Raw genomic sequence first — 17,553 nt, 5'->3', positions numbered from 1 at the left:
AACAGCTTTAATTCGAAGGCAGCGGGATTAGCGTGTTTGATGAGCAGATTTAAGAGTGCAAGCGACGGGAACAAAGAAAAACACTTCTGGCCAAGCATAATAATCTGGAGAAATGTTCTTTAAGCCCATCTCCCTGTGACATGTAGTTTTCTCTACACTTCTGCCGAGCGTCTCCCAGCCCCCAGATTAAAGGTTTTCATCGCGTTTCTCCCTCTCCCATGATGGCTGGCCGATATTTTAGCGCTTTGACATGTTTGCTTCTAATATCCCCCATACCAGGCAAAAATTCATGTTTTAAGTTATATTTTTGTCAAGTGTATTGCGGGTTTAGTTTTTACTGTCTTGCATTTGAGTTTGGTGTTGAGGGTGTTTTTCTTTGCAGTTGTATGCCTTCGTACTTTAATGAAACTTGTGTCTGATTTATACCTCATCCTCCCTCTCCTCCCCACCCCACCTTTTCCATCACCTTTTCTACCCCTTTGCAGACGTTCCACACCCCCAGCCTGGGCGACGAGGAGTTCGAGATCCCCCCATCACCCCTCCTCCGGAGACGGAGTCTGGCATGGGCCTGTCAGAGGGTGACACGCCCTTCCCCAACCTGCCCGAGCCCCCACCTCCACAGAGGGGCAACTTCACCCCCCAGTTCCCCCCTCAGAGCCTGGAGCTGCCCTCCATCACAATCTCCCGCAACATGATGAACCAGGACGGAGGCCTGTTGCCCATGGTGAGCTCTCGACAAACACAAACAGACCTGGCACATTAAAAAACAAACACATGCAAATAAACATACAGGCGCATTCATAACAGATATAATCCTGACAGCCTAGGAACCAAAGATCTCATTGTGTCCCGAGTAAAAAAAAAAAAAAAAACAGCTGATGCAAACACAGCGTTGTGCTGCCTTCATGACAGACCTCATCCAGTTCTATTAGTGAGAAGTGAGCGTTGTGCCTCAGCTACCGTGCACCATACGGCACACTCATACATTATTGGTGGGGATTTCTAGAAGCAACTGTTGAGTGCTGACACAGAGTTCATTTCTGCAGCCACGTGAAGCGTTACCAGAGCTTGTTTTTACAGCTGGGCGCTGGCATGAGTGGCAGGGCATTGTCTAGACCTCCAGCATTTTCCAGGGCCAATAGCGAGTGTGGTCTCTCCATGGCTAGAACACAAGGTACTACTAGCCACGAGAAACAGGGGTTAGAGAGCTCAGCCGTTTATAGCAATGCTGTTGACACTGAGCGAGGTTTCATAATAACAGTCCAAATAATCACTTACATGGTAACCATAACATTTAATGTGTTTGGGGACTTTGGGCTATTGATTTTTAAAATAGAGAGACTTTTCTTGAAATGCCACAGACTAGGGTAAGACATCTGAAAAAGAAGAAAGGAGAAAATGTCACAGTCTGTCTAGTTGCATTAAAAGCACTGTTTCAGAAAGGCAGCCACTGTCAGAAGGAATGAACTAGCCTGAGCTGAGCCATGGTTTGGGTACTATGTTGTGCTTTTGATGTTGTGGAGGTTTTGAGGGGAAAGGCAGACTCTGACATTTCTGACTAGCCTCATGATCACTTTGTTCATTTATTTAAATGGGTCTCAAAACCTCACAATTCCACACATATGGCGAATTGCGCCCTGATATTAGGCATATTTATTTACATTCCAATATGGGCAAGCGCTATAAAATTTTATAGCTTTTTTCCCCCACCTTCCGTGCTGCTGGCGTGTAAAAATAATTGCAGCTTTTAAAATATCTGCCCTGCATAAGTGAGTCCCTGAAGGCTTTTGCCTAAAGAATTTTCATTTCATGGTCAGTTAAGCTTTCTACATCTGGAAGAAACAGAACCTTGACACAATTACGGGCGCTGTCTGTTCTCACAACTCGGCGCAGGATTAGATTTGATTCTCAAACATTATTCCTCCTTTAACGCCATTTGCATGCCTCATGTCTCTGATTGTATGGAGACTCTATTAAAAAGTACGGGAGAAGAATGGGAGGCGCTGCGTTCTTCCCTTTTTCGCCTGGTGGCAGAGAGTCTGTTGCATGGGCTCTGGGCTGCCACTTTATCACCCATCGCACATTGGAAAAAAAAGCCATAGAGAGGCCTTCTTCTTCTTCTTCTTTTTCTTCAGTGGCATTCATTCAGACGAGCAAATGGGATTGATTCCCTCCAAAAACCCCTCCGACCAAAAGACAATGCGCTGAAATCCCACTGATTTCCCTCATTGTCGCAATCATGAAAAGGCTGAAAGATTTGAGCAAGTAACACACTCCAATGCCCAATAGCGAGGGCTTTCATGTGCTATCCAGTGGGTTGACTATATCAGACGTGTTGCAGCCAAGGACAACATTGTGTGAGCGAAATCCATTTTGCTCATATTTCAATCTTATTTTGAATCTTACTGGGCTCACATTCGAAACCGAAGATTGGCAGAAAGGGGGAGACAACAACCATTCTGCTGCGAGTCTGCCATGAGACCTCTCTTCAGATAGCCCAGCCTCGTTTCATTAAAAGCTTCAAAGCGACATTCTTGCGGCTTTGTGAGTACGCCGGGCCGTGATACAAGCCATATTGTAACGGGGGAGAAAATAAACAGTGTACCTGTGCTACTTTCACTTGCCCTTCTGAGCGACCGCGCTGCCAAGTGTTCCGCTAATTCTGCAATCCCTAATGCCCCGCGTATGTCTTGCAAATTGGCCACAGATGCTGTGGCCCCTACAAAGCAAAATACACTTCTCAGCTGCGGAGACGTCTGGCAAGGCCTGAATCTGAAGTCATTATTTATTTAATCTGCTGCCCTAACAAGCTCCTGACTCTCATTTTTGTCTCCCAGCATGAGTCCCTCTGGTTATTTGATTCGGTTTCAATTGTGCCCCCACTGCTTTTGCCATTGGTGGTAGCGCTGCCAAGATTGGTGTGGACAGCACTCACTCTAACTCTCTATCTCACTCTATCTCTCTCTTTCTCTCTTATCCCTCTCTCTGTCCCATGCTGCTTGTTCCGTGGAACTAGACCTGTTAATTTATTTTAAAGCCCATGGCATTGTTATACACAATATGCCTTCCTCTCCATGGGATTACAGATTATAAAAACATTGTCTTGGATTGGCCTTGAAACCCTGCTCCCCGCTACTTCATAAGTGTATTCAGATGCAGTGTTTGTGCAAGCCAAAATCAAACACGCACATCTTGTTTTTATTTCTCCGAATCAATCCTACTATTAGTCTGCTGGCTTGTGAGATGTTTGTCGACATGCAGCAAATGCCATCATAACAACCCAGCTGGGCTGTTGTAGATTTATGTCATCTGATTTGTAGTTGTTTGCAGACTTGCAGTACATGGTGATTTTCTCTGTGTTTGCTACCTAATGGGCTATCCTTGCCTGTCAGAGTATACAAATAAATACTCTGATTTTTGTCCAGTTTGTCTGCAAATACAATTCCCTCACACAAAACCCTGAGAAGAAAGCGACAGGTCACAGGCTGCTGTATCTCAAATAAAATGGAAAATATGACCGGTGTTGCAGAAACCATGTTTTTTAACACCTCTGTTATCTCCCTTCCAAGCTGACTAGCACTGACATCAGTTGGACATCAATTTCAGAAAGTGGATTTTTCCCCCCACCCTCGCTCTTCTCCTCTCTCTCTCTCTCTCTCTCTCTCTCTCTCTCTCTCTCTCTCTCTCTCTCTCTCACTCTCTCTCTCCTGCTCTAGCAGACAGCTATTGTGACATATTGGGTCAGTCAGAAATGAGAGATATTCATGCAGGCATGCAATACTCGTAATGAAGTCTCAAGCTGACCTTCTGTGTGATTGATTCTGTAATTTAGTTTTCTCAGGCAGTGCTTGAAATGAAATGAAATCATGTTGAACAAGTTTTAAATACCCACAGTGCACCGGGAGAGAAGAGAGAGAGAGAGGGGGAGGGGAGAGAGAGAGAGAGAGCGAGCGATGGAGCTGGTTTGAGGAGGGAAGGATAAAGGGAGTGTGGGGGTTGGTTGTGGAAAGAGAAGGGGTTGGTGGAGGTGGTTGTTGTTGCTACCCCAATGGTCAACCAGAGGAAAGCAATGTAGAAGGTAGAATAACATTTCTCTTAAGCATGGAGATGGAAGGAGAAAAGGTAGAAGCAAAGACAGTATGCAGAGCACAACATGTGATGTGAAACAGGGGAGTGCAGAGAGCAAAAACAATTTATCTTCACACTATTATAGCCTTTGCCAGCATTCAAAATTCCATTTTTATTATTTGGCTTAAGCACTGACTTCTGCAGGTAGTCATAAATGGGGGGAGAGAGAGAAAGACTGAGAGAAAAAATAAAATCGTTTTGTAGTTTAAAAAGCACAGTAAAGGAATATGTGCAGGGGACTGATAAACTATCTTTAATAGGACTGACCTTTCATGCTGGCAAAAGTTACTGGGGGATTCATCCTTATAATTACCATATAGATGATTTTACCCCTCTCCTCCAATGGAACATTTCCAAGAGCACTGCGGCTGATTGAATGGAAATTGAACTTGTTAACATTCTTTTCAGCCTGTTACAGCTCTCGCAGTGCTGCTTTTAATAAAAATTCTCCACCTCCCCAAATCTTTTAGAACAGACCCACGGCTCCCCTTTTTTATTGACATCGTTCTTTAGATTTTTATCCGCATACTTTGGAGTGACTAATATTACATTTTTCATTCCAGCTGTTATGTTTATTAGCCCGTGTGTTGTGAAGTGGAGCTGTGACCATTGTAGCTGGGCTTTAGTGCTGTTCCATCAGCCCTTGATATAGGGCCAGTGGATAGTATTTGAAGTTTGGGGGGCGAGCAGTCATCTATCAAACTTGCCAGTGTGTTTGTCATGGCCTGGCCAGTTGACAGGCGATTGTTGCCGTTGTTGCCCCTGTGCTTGCAGGTTTCTATAGCAGCCTCAGACTGCAGCGTTTAAAAGCATTGAGTGTTGCTGTGTGTGCATCCATCTTCAGTATTTCCATTACAAAAAACCTCTGTTATACAGAGAGAGAGAGAGATAGAGAGAGAGACACATGCACACATGAACACACACATGTATAATTATTGACACGTAAACACCCACTCCCTCCATCCCACATACTCTCACACACACACACACACACACACACACACACACACACACACACACACACACACACACACACACACACACACACACACAAGGGCACATCTGGCCTCTTTGCACTCAGGATAAGGCCTTATTTCCAGATTTATGATGACTATCAAAGTATCTATTTAGATGTCTGCTGTGACTCCCGTGTTCCAATCAAAATGCAAATGGGGACCGAGGCGGGAGGACATAAATAAACAGATCTGTTACAGGCGCACACCTCACACACTCGCAGAAAAACACTGTGGCTAAAGAAAATGTTCCGCCTCAGACCCCCCTCCCTCGCTGTTAGCACCCATGTCAGGAAGCGGCAAGTTCTGCTCCGTCGTTTCTCATTTCCATATCAACCACGGCCGGTGGTGTCAGCGCGGAGAGGCTTTAATCATAATATTAATTACTCTAATGATTTTGACTCACTTGACAGAGTGGCAATTTTTTTTTCCTTAGTCGATCATACTGAGGAAACCCATCAGTGACGGTAGTCTATAAAACAAGCATGGCCCATTTAGGATAATTAAACTGTTAGTATACCACCGAGCCACACACACACACACACACACACACACACACACACACACACACACATAAGTGTGGGTCTGCTTAAGTTAAAACAAAGACAAGATATGATCTAAACCGACCCCCAAAAAAAAAAAAGTGCATTTTACCTAATTTGCACAATGTGTCATTGCTCTTAGTGGAATGGTACCTCTGGGGCTGTGCAGAAGTGCTTCTCTACAGATGGCCACTGCTAATGAGCACAGTGCGCGCATCTTTGATGTTCTCTATGAGCTGAGACCTCGGCTAGCCCTCCACTGCTCCCTGGTAATGGGAATGACAATGATACTATCAGATCAAGCATGGCACTTTAAAAACTGGAGAGAAGTCAATCTCAAATCACTCACGCTAATGGCCTCGCTCCGCTCTAATCAAAGTCATCGATGTGCTCGCCATTGTTGTGGAAATGTGTGGCGATGCCACGGTTCATCTCTCAGTGCCTCGTGGTGTGGAATCTTTTTTGGAACACCAACAGAACCATATTTGCCTTTTGCAGATTGTGATCACAATCAAGTCATGGATTTGGCATCTAAGACAAAGAGAGAGAGACAGCAACTCCAAATCCAATATGTTTTTTTTACGGGTGTGTCTGAAAAGGTGTTAGAAATATTGTTTTTGTATGTGTGTGTGCGTGTGTGCGTGTGTGTCGGAGAGTGAGTTCATGAGGTCTTTTCAATATGGCCAGGTGCGTAGCTTTATGATGTGTTGACATTGGGGGAGATTGAGTTTGCGCTGCTGAATGCCAGATGGATGTGCTGAGGGAGAACAAATCATCACTTCTTTTCTTCCCCTCTCATTCTTGTTGTTGTTGTTGTTGTTGTTGTTGTCGTCGCCGTTGTTGGGCTGGGTTATTTTGTGCGATTCTTTGTCAGTGCCTCTGCCCTCCTGATCGGTCTAAACTGAGCCAGAGTGACAGGTTGTGTAATTTCACTGGCCGTGCAATCAATGCAAACACTTCACCTCCGCATTCCACTAAGAGCTTTTGTCCACGAAAAAGCTTTATCACAAATCATATAAAAACGAGGAGGAGAGAGAGAGCAAAACATACAGTGGAAAATGATAGAATATTATACTCAACTATTATGCTTATGTGGAAAAGGAAAATGAGTATCTTTCAGTTCTCACATCTTATCCTTACACATGTATCAAATTTGGATTTTGACAGCATTATGTATGACAGCTGCCAAAAGAATGTCATCCGTATTTGAGTCATTCGTATTTGAGATTTTATTTTGTTCCTTTGTCACAAACTCAATGCTCAAGGCTCTAGGAAGAATTCACAAAAATTATACACGCTGAATGATTTCTGTTTGTAAAACACAAATCCAAAAGGCCTCCCTTGTACTTAGTGTGTCTGCATTTTGTGTTTTATTCTACGTGTCCAAGCGCTTGGCAGACAGGACTGTGTTTCACTTTGGGTCCCAAGGGTGTGGCAAAGAATAACCCAGAGCTATGGCGAGACTTCTGTGAAAAGCTATTACTTGGAATTCTGTTAGTGTTATAATGTAATGGTTTGGCAGTCCAGTAGCAACAGAAAAATTGGAGGATTCGCATTCTGTAGGAGCTTTCTTTTATGTGAAATAATAAGACTGGTGATATGAAAAATAATATCTCTTCAGATGCTGACAGGCAGCCGTAAATCAGAGGTGATATATGCTTACATATGTTGCCTTTGTCTTCCTCTCTCTTGCAGAACATTGGGCAGGCCCACCTTCGCCAGTACGGCCCCAACCCAGCCATGGTGATGCGGTCCATCATCAGCATGAACAATCCCAATGGTATGATGTCGCGGAACCAGCTGACCACCATCAACCAGTCCCAGCTCAACGCTCAGCTGGGAATGAACATGAGCGGGCCCAACATCGCTCACACCTCCCCATCCCCGCCTGCCAGCAAGTCGGCCACGCCCTCCCCTTCCAGCTCCATCAACGAGGACGAAGGCGACGAAGGCAACCGAGTGAGTGACTCTTCTTTACTTTCACAACTACCAATACTCAAGAACAGAATTCCCTAACTGATGCCAGTACCGCTCCCTCCAAATACATACATAGAAATTTCATTGACATTTTGCCTGAAGCGGTTCTTCACCGCACTTAAGGGATATCTTCTGACTGTGTTATTGTGCCAGTGATATTTTAGAGAACACAGGAAAGGTCAAATCGACTATGTTATTATCTGGTTTGCCAAAGTCATTGTGTTTGGTTAAAAGGGACATTTGCATGGTGCTGTGTTTTAGATTAAATGTTACTTGAACCAAACATGTATCTACTGGCGGAGTAAATGTGATGGGAAAACAAACATTTTCTGGATAATATTTGCCCAAGGAAATCACTAACCTCCTACATCTGTTCTTCTCTACAGCAGATGACCGGGGAGAAACGTCCAGCCCCCGATGCCGGGAAGAAGCCCAAGACCCCCAAGAAGAAGAAGAAGAAGGACCCCAACGAGCCCCAGAAGCCCGTCTCGGCCTACGCCCTCTTCTTCAGAGACACCCAGGCCGCCATTAAGGGTCAGAACCCCAATGCCACCTTCGGGGAGGTGTCCAAAATTGTGGCCTCCATGTGGGACGGTCTGGCAGAGGAACAGAAACAGGTACTATTTGTGTGGCTGTAGTTTGTTTCCTCAGTTAGCCTACAGTCATTTCCTGTGTATTAGCCGCATTGTGTATAAGCCGCAGGACAGTGTTTTATGCAAGTTACAAAAAAAAACAAAAACATATGAATACCATATTAACTGCCCCCCCTGCATTAACCTCATAGCTGAAGAAATTTTGCAAAATCAATGTATAAACCGCAGCTAAAAATGTATGGTAAAAGCTAGCTGTCTACTGCTATCTTTTCTTTGTTAAAAAAAACAATACAACATGCTCAGTTCCCAATAACCTGAGACCTGAATCCTGACCTGAATCCTGAAGAAAATATATTTTGCCCTTAAAATGTTATTCTGTTGTTTGCCACCAATAACTATTTGGATGAGGTTTCTAGCTGTGTTCTCATTTACTGTATAAAAACATTTAGCAATGCTAGGCAGTGCCGGTGTCAGATCTTCAGGATTTATTAAATCGGCTCCTAATTGTGTCCCTATTTAAATCATTTTGCAATGCCACAGCCTCCAGGTGGAGCAGACATAAACACGCACACACTACAAGATGATGTGCTGTTAATTGCCTGTTTTTCACACCAATTTCTTTCTTGTCTTCTCAGGTCTACAAAAGCAAAACAGAAGCTGCCAAAAAGGAATATTTAAAGGCCCTCGCAGCCTACCGTGCCAGTCTGGTCTCAAAGGTGAGATCTTTTCTCTCATTTTTTTCTCCCACTGTGGAAGTGCAATAATAGCAAGTAGCGAGTGCATTTAATGATCCTAAATTATAGATTCACATTCTGCCACATGCCTCATTAACTCGCTGCATCTGTGAGGTATTCAGCAACATTTCCATGCCCGCTGGTATCTTTAATGTCTTCACTGATATTTACATATTCTAAATTAATCCATATCCTCTACCATCTATCATCCTCCTGTAATATCCATATTTATCCCCTAGCTTAACATTGAGGCACAAACAATTCCATAAAAATGCATCCAATATTATATTATTTAAATTATTATATTGTATAATTATTATATTATTATATATATTATTTGTCTGATTTTTTAGCTGATTCTCTTATTCAGAGCGAATTACAGTTTCTCGGGGTTAATTCTGTTGCTTAGGGGTACAATAGTGGTAGCTATTGTGATATTGTCTATACCACCACCACCCCATGCTAGTGCATCTGTGTTTCTATCACACTTGAATTTCCCCTTGGGGATCAATAAAGTATCTATCTATCTATCTATCTATCATGTAGTGTACCGTCTATGTGTGTTACGTCAAGAAATACCCAACTGAAGTGTTCTATTTATTCACCTCAAGGCGGCAGCGGAGTCGGCTGAGGCCCAGACCATCCGCTCTGTACAGCAGACGCTGGCCTCCACCACCCTGTCCCCTGCCCTAGTGCTGCCCTCGCCGCTCAACCAGCACCCCTCCATGTCGGCCGCGGCCGCCGCCCAGGCCCTCCAGCAGGCCCTGCCCCGAGCCATCGCCCCAAAGCCGCTGCAGATGGGCGGCAACCAGATCGTCACCTCGGTGGCCGTGGCCCACCAGAACATGCCCGGTGGCATCCCGTCGCAGCTGCTCGGCCAGATGGGCCCAGGCGGCAGGGCCATGGGAGGAGGCGGCGGCGGCCCGCCGCAGGTATCTGGGCCGGGGTCACAAATGAGCCCGCCCATGCCGGGCGTGCAGCAACAGCCCCCACCGCAGCAGCATGCGTCCCTGCAGCAGCTCCAGCAGCAGCAGCAGCAGATGCAGCAGCATCTGCAGCACCACCAGATGCAGCAGCAGCAGATGCACCACCAGCAGATCCAGCAGCAGATGCAGCATCAGCATTTCCAGCACCACCTCCAGCAGCAGCTTCAGCAGCATCACATGCAGCAGCAACAGCAGCAGCAGCAGCAGCAGCAGCATCAGCAGCAGCATCAGCAGCAACATCTGCAGCAGCAGCATCAGCAGCAATTGCAGCTCCAGCACATGCAAATGCATCAGCTGCACCAGCAGCAGATGCAGCATCTCCAGCAGCAGCAGCAGCAGCAGCAGCAGCAGCAGCAACAACAGCAACAGCAGCAGCACCAGTCTCAGTGTTCCCCTGCCCAACACTCCCCCGGTACCCCCCACTCGTCCACGCTAGGCAGCCCAGCCCCTGCCCAAGCCTCGGCCCCTCCGCAGCACCACCCCTCGCAGATCCAGGCCCACGCCCTCTCCCAAGTCAGCATTTACTGAGCCAAAATGCACACACACGTGCGGTCAATCCTATTTCAGAGAGGAGGAATAGAGGAAGAAAAATAAAAGCATCATTCCAAGTTGCTTTTCTAAGTTGCACTTAAGAAGTGTGTAAGAATTAGAATGTTTTACAAAGAACTGTCCATTGTTCTAGACGGATATTCAGATGTGTAAAAAAACGAGGGTTGGGGAGGGTGGGCTGGGGGAAATATCTTAAGCTGGACTTTGTCTATAAAATAGGCTGCGCTATGAGAAAGCTGGTTGCTGAGTGCCCGATTATTGTTTGTATGTAATGTTAGTCTTGCTCTGTTTTTTCTCTCAGTCGTCGATTTTAAAAATGAACTTTTGGGGCGAAGCTTGGTGAGACACAGACAGTGATTTCCATCATGGACACATGCCCCGGTTTTATTTAACAAAGCTTTATTTATGAGGTCAACGTTGCTGCCAGTGCTTCGTCCAGCTCTTGGCAAAGCGAGCGGATCTCAAACAGAAAACTGCACAGGCTTGACCTCGGTGGATGACACATCCTGAAGGAGACATTTTTACATAAAAAAGGTGAACACCAGAACTGAGTTTAACAACACAGGTACAAAGCCCGGTGGTCAACACGTTTCTTTTTTTCAAACGGTTGTTTCCTCCTTGGCCAGTATGTTTTGTCGAACTTCTTCTTTCTCTCCCTGACCGCCGATATCCTCTCTCTTTAACCGATCCCCCACCCCACATTCCTGTAGATCTAGCTGTTCAACAGTTACCTGAGGGGACTCAATGATCAACTCAATGATCAACTCAAAACGCTTTTCAAACCAAGTGACATATGAGCACATTCATCCTCTGTTATCAAGTGTTGAGGACAAAAAGGGAACTGAAGGACAGTGTATGGTGTCTTGCTGGAAGAAGACTGGACAGAGGGTCCAGAGGCTGTCATAGATACTTTTAAGTCATAGTACGTCGTCAGACTGTACCCCATACCTGCTGTACTGTTTGGTGTATGGAAGGGAGAGAGAAAAATCTGAGCAGGTCTAAGCTTATTTGCTCAAAGGTGTGTAAATGGCACTCCAAAAATAGAAATAAATCCTCCTTTTATGTATTTGTCTTTACCTCAGATGTTTAATGAACTTAAATTATGTTTCTATTTGTTTTCATTTTGTGAAATAAAGTGCATATTTTATGGGGGTGGGGGAAACAAAATTCCAGTTGTAGGTTGATGATGGTTTCATGATTAATGTATTTTTACACTATTCCTTGATACCACAAACTTATCGTACGGCAGAAGAAGATAAAGAAGATACTTAGCTGAGACATTTCGTTGCACTGTCAAAGCCAACAGAAAAAGGCATTGGAGGTATTTTGTGCCAGCTGTAATTGATTCTGTAAAAATAAAAGAGAAAAAGATGTACATTTTTCATATCACCTTGTGTAAAGTTTTAATATGTGAGGCTTTAATTAAAACATTGGTAAACTGACCTGTGGATTGCTATATCACATAGTGCATTTCTGCTCTTTTATACTTTTTTATGAGTTACATTAGCGGCAATTCATTTGTTTGTATTTTGCTTACAGATTTAAAGAAATCAACTGCTTTTAAAAATCTATCCATAGAATAAACACATTTAAGTATGGAATCTGATATTTTTGAGCTCTCAATAGGCAAATTTATTTCAGTTTTGCTTGGCCACTCAAGAAACAAGAGACATTCCTTAACTAATGTGATATTAGCCATAATTTTGTATGGAGTATTATATATTTCTTTGTGTCTCTTTGTTTGCAATTAAAAAAAAGAAAACAATCACAAATATTTATTTCAAAGAATCAGTTCATTTCTAAGATGATATTAGCCATAATTTTGTACGAGGCATCTCATCCTGTTTTCATGTTGGCCATTTGAAAATAAAATATAAATAAAATGTCTATGCTTAGCACCAAAATCACTTCAGAGCAAGCCAGAGGCAACATTTGTATGTTTTCTATAGAGCAGTCCTCTGCAGAGGGTTCATGTTGCCATTATGATAGTGTGTACTGTTTTTCTCAGTGATTACAATTGAGTACCCTTGTAATTGTGTGTGTTTAAAAAAAAATCAGTGTAGAGACTGGACAGGGTTAGCATGTAACTGCTACTTGTCTCAATAACAGTCCCATTCTCACTGACCAGTGACTCTGAATCCGACTCTTCTTTCTTGCTCTGTTTTGAATTGCTACATTTCTAAGATGGCCCCTGGAGTGGGGGTGGAGGAGGGTGGGTAAGGGATGGGGTGGGAGGGAGTTAGGGTTGTGGGCGTTCTGAGAAATGGTAAGAGGGGGAGGGGAAGATAGCAAACACTAATTATCATAAATCCACAATAAGCATTTGGAGCGGGTGGACTTGGAAAGGACTTGGTGAGGGGGGTGATAGGGTTGGGTGTTTATGGGGGTTGGGCAGTTGTGAAAAGAAGAACACATCAAAAGCATGCACTGGAAGGATGTTTTTTATTCAGAGACACACAAAAATGTGCCTTCACATATTTTACCGCAGCTTGACAGAATTTTCCAAACTGAATTTTGTTCTCAATTAGTTGGTCTTCAAATGCGTTTGTAATTTCGGATGAGGGTCAGTCCGGCATGAAGTGATTGGCTCTTCAGCTCAATGTGGCAGCGATGCCCAATTCTCTTCCCTTCGTGATTAATTGCGGCATCTGTCCTGTCAGGAGTGGTGCTGAAGAGGTCCACAGGAAAAACTGAAAATAAACGCTGGCAACACATCTTAAAGCGCTTATGATGAAATGAAAATTAAAAACAGCAAGTGCTGTGCATGACCTGAATATCAATGGGGGAGGGGGAGGGGGTGATTCCAGAGAGTGGTGTCCATGGCGACCAAACACATGCTTTAAAAACACACAGTAATGAGGCTCTGGGAAATGGCTGTTATTATTCTGAACAGATTCACAGTGGAAGACATCAATAATGCATGGAGCGGCTTGTTATTCCATAACCCTTTAGCACTGTGGTCAGCGAGTGTACAAATATCTCACAGCAAGGGCCGTAGCTCGGGTTCTGGTGCACTTCAATAAAAAAGGTTACTGATATTTTCACTAAACACGGAGACATTTGCAATGAACGTTAGTGTGACCTCCAGTTGTGGTAATACTGTGATGTTAATGACTTCTGCCAGCACGTTTCAAAGGGGTAAAAAAGTAAAAAAATATTCACTGCCACTCATGCTTTTCACATCAGCTGCACATCAGCAATCCATTTTGCACAAGCAGAATGCTATCAGCCTATATACACATACATAAGTACATATAGATATAGTAGCCATGCATAAAAAATCTATACGTGTCAAACTATGTTTATAATGATACAAAATGAGTACACTAGGGGTGGATATTATTGTCTGGCATCAGATAAAGATCAAGTGCTTCTTTTGTATGGCTGTAGATGCCAGATGTGGGTGCTGTATTGAACTACATTGTAATGATTGATTTGCTCTTGTGTTTTCCTGCTCATTGCACAGACACAATGCAAGTGTAACAATCGTCCTGCTGCCAGCGACCTACAAGCCCAGACCACAGCCACTCACCACTCAGCTTGGGGCAGCGTCGGGGATGTGGATCGGCCATATTGTGCTCTGTATTGTTCATTAGAAATGTACCCCCTCAACCCTCCCCAAAAAAGGCACATATAGCCTTTGACCTAACTAGAGACACCTGGTCCTTGGAAGAGCAGTCCACCAGTCCTACGTTCAGTGGCAGGCTTTGTGAAGCGGCCTGTTGAGCTTAGCACAGTGGATTCCATTGTTTACAGAACTGCTGACCTTTAACTTCAGCTCTGAACTTTGTGTGGGGGATTCTCTTTGCTCTTTCTCTCTCTCTTTCTGTTGGGGTTGTCCACTTGAACCAGGCTCATGGTAACCTTTGCATGGAAAAACTTGACTTTCAGAGGGGCCAGTTGATAAAGGCATCTAATGACTGGAAAATACATTAAGTTCTCAAGAATGATCTTAGTTATTTTGGCATATGAGGATCACAGTCATTTAGTAGGATTGCAGTTGCCAGTATAGCAGTCGGTTCCCCAAAAATAAGTTGGCGCTGACCTTGCTAACAGTTGTCTCTTGTCATTGCCATTAAGGGAGATTATATATAACAATGTTCATCAGGAGATGCTTACACTTTCCCAGTAGGTACACGTCATCTGTGAGTTGAGAGGCTGTGGTTTTACATTGTTTATCGAATGATATTCACAAGATTAGCTAATAGTACCACACCACATAAATAAATTGTTAAGAATTCAGCGTTTGGTAACATAAATGTTTAAAAACCAAGGCATTTGAGATATCCTCTTTCGAGATGTAACCCATGTGTTCCGTGAGGCACACTAGGAGTAAAGAAAAATGAAATAATCCTTAAAAAGGGTTTTTTATGATTGCAGGATACATGTGTGGTTTTGTTAATGTCAAGAGAGATTATGGTCCTAACTTCATTTCAAGCTGCTGTTGGGAAAGCTGTTTTTTTTCTTTCTGTGCTGCATACAAAATGTGCAGGAATTATTCATTTTACTCAAAAAAGGAATGACTGTTCACACAAGCAGGCTAATGCAAAGGCTCACACATTTCAAATATTGTCTCTAAATCTACTTAGTAGGCCTACTTTGGTTAAACTCACCAATCACAATTTATTCCTTCATGATTTAAAAGTTCAATTATTTCATTTCGAGACAGGCACCTGATCCTAGAGAATGTGTTATTTCCCTTCTAATGCGTCTTACACTGTCTTTACGACATGACCTGGTAATTTCACACAAAACATCAGTTTGACAGCCATGACAGACTCTCTCATAGTATTGCACTGATTCATGTAATACACTCTGTGATAAACAATAGCAAGGAATCATTTCAGTGAAAGCTGACAATGGTTTATCTTCGCTCTGGGGCCATATGAAACTGATAGCACAGACACTTAGAAGTCTGGCTGCATGTAGTTAGCGTTTGAACTAATGTACTGCGCCAGTGTCAATGTGGTATTTGTTTTGTATTGAGTTAGAGACTCAAATTGAAAATTGCTCTGCAGGCTGTCAATGATTTGAGAACACTTGCTTTGTTGTGACAGACCATGAAGCCCCAGAGGTTGACGGATGTCCTCAGACTTGATTAAAGAGGGACCGGTTTCACTTTATCCGCTCGCGTTCAGTAGTGGAATATAAAAACCATGCTTATTCGGCCCCATTGTCACTTTCCAATTCCCTTCATCAGTATTTTATGGGCTTTGTGTTCGACAGAGGGCCTAGCTCTGAAATTGCCTTTTATTGCGACTTACTTAGCCTGTTAATGTAAGCTATTACTGGGTGCACAGGTTTCTATAGCAACAAAACTGATAAAGTGTACCAGGAGACCAAAGTGATAGATTACATGTGCACGCTGTGTCATATCCAATTAGCTCAAACTGACTGTATGGCATATTATGCCACTCCTCCAAGAAAAATCAATAAATATGGACAGTGCCCAACAAGGTCCCCTCTTGTCTTTTTTATTTATTTATTTGCCCCCCCTTCTCCTCCTCCTGTTCAGTCCAGCAATAGGGAGGCAGAGACGGATCGTGCCACGAGGATGTCTCTGTACTGCTGCTATAAGAGGCAGGTGCTGTGTAGACACCATTCAAAACTTGGCCTATTCAGTCCAAACTCCTCTAACGCTCCATTCATGCATAGCTAAACGCCATCTGCTCCTGTTTTGCCTGAAGCAATCACAGCTGACCAAAAAAACCCTGATAACAGCTGTTGCCAAACAAAAGCCAAACAAAGGGGGCAGGGAAAGGTTAGACACAAGTTCCAAACAGAGAGAGAGAAAAAAGAGATAGCTCAGATGAAAATGTGACAGAAACCATAGGCTTGGTAATCCAATCAGTAAAAATTGTACAGATGAAGAGAACAAAACATGCACATCAGAGCAATCTTTCCATTCATCGTAGGAATAAAATACTATATGGAGGAATAAACAAACAGTGCGGTGAAAATATATTTTCGGGGGGGGGGGGGAATGCTGTAGTGCAGTGAGAAGCTCTTACTCAATTACTGCCAGTCCATTATTTGCTGGAACAAAACCAAATTCACTATCAGAAGACTGAATGGTTCATCACGATGCTCTTAGCGTTGCATGTGCGTACCATGCTGTACTAGACAAAATGTCTAGTGTTAATGTGAAAATGAGTATGAGCATGTTGTGCGGCTCAAATCCAGATGGGAAAACTGAATTCAAAGTATATATCGGAACTCTGCCTATTACTGTCGGTCCCGTATTTCCACCGTCTTGCGTGTATGTGTCACTTAATATCCATTTCTATACAAACCAAGACGGCGGATTCCTAAAGAAATGCAAGCACTCACACCATAGGTGTATCTAAATTAGCTATGTACCAAAAATGACATTTTACCGTGACTCGAAGAGCTGTAAACATTGTTGTAAGGCACATGTGCTTGGAGCTCCAGTGGAATTTTAACTTCATGACGAGAATTCTCGGTTTAACCGTTCATGTGCTGTTGAAACGGCGTAAATAGGCGACCCACCAGGCCAGCACTAACCTCCGAACGTGGTAAACAAGATCGGATATTTCAGGCAATAAATGCTCCCGTTAAGAACCAAAACAGATTTTGTTCAAATCTAGACACCTATGGCTCCTGAAAAATGTAAGGTTCATTTATCAAATGTTATTTTGAAGTATTGAAAAACATAGTTGTTTTAGAATTTTCGAACGAAAGTGGTGATAATTGGAGGCGTTACGATATGCAAGTTTAAAAATGCTGCCCTGTAACATGTTTTTTAAAAAAAATCAAATCATATAGCTGCTATGGTTTTCCAGTCCAGCCTCCAAAAAAATATTGTACACACAGCAGCCTGTGCGCCCACTCTGACTCTTTGCAGGTCCTGAGACCTTTATCAGAGAACTCAACAGGGGCAAGGGCATCTGCTTGTGTATCTAATGAGGCCCCCCATTCTCCCCCATTCTGAATGCTCTGTGTTGGGGTGTGATTGGCACCAGGCTCCCCGAGCCGTAGCCGGAGCGCTGATGGAAGCCTCTGGTATAATA

The 17,553-nt window shown here is 43.6% G+C and overlaps 1 protein-coding gene across 1 annotated transcript in view; it reads left to right on the top strand.

The window, feature by feature from the left end:
• tox3 (TOX high mobility group box family member 3) overlaps nucleotides 1-11,964 on the top strand; it is a 43,643-nt gene extending 31,679 nt beyond the window's left edge. The window contains 6 exon segments of the mRNA XM_048263001.1: nucleotides 486-522; nucleotides 525-724; nucleotides 7,379-7,642; nucleotides 8,050-8,277; nucleotides 8,889-8,969; nucleotides 9,599-11,964. Of these exon segments, the coding sequence (XP_048118958.1) occupies nucleotides 486-522; nucleotides 525-724; nucleotides 7,379-7,642; nucleotides 8,050-8,277; nucleotides 8,889-8,969; nucleotides 9,599-10,501 (1,713 nt within the window). The 3' untranslated portion in view covers nucleotides 10,502-11,964.
• Nucleotides 11,965-17,553: the final 5,589 nt, after the last annotated feature.

This window comes from Alosa alosa, chromosome 14, assembly GCF_017589495.1.
Source record: "Alosa alosa isolate M-15738 ecotype Scorff River chromosome 14, AALO_Geno_1.1, whole genome shotgun sequence".
NCBI classification, from domain to species: Eukaryota; Metazoa; Chordata; class Actinopteri; order Clupeiformes; family Clupeidae; genus Alosa; species Alosa alosa.
The sequence above is the reverse complement of the archived record's forward strand: the minus strand, read 5'-3'. Positions and strand labels throughout refer to the sequence as shown.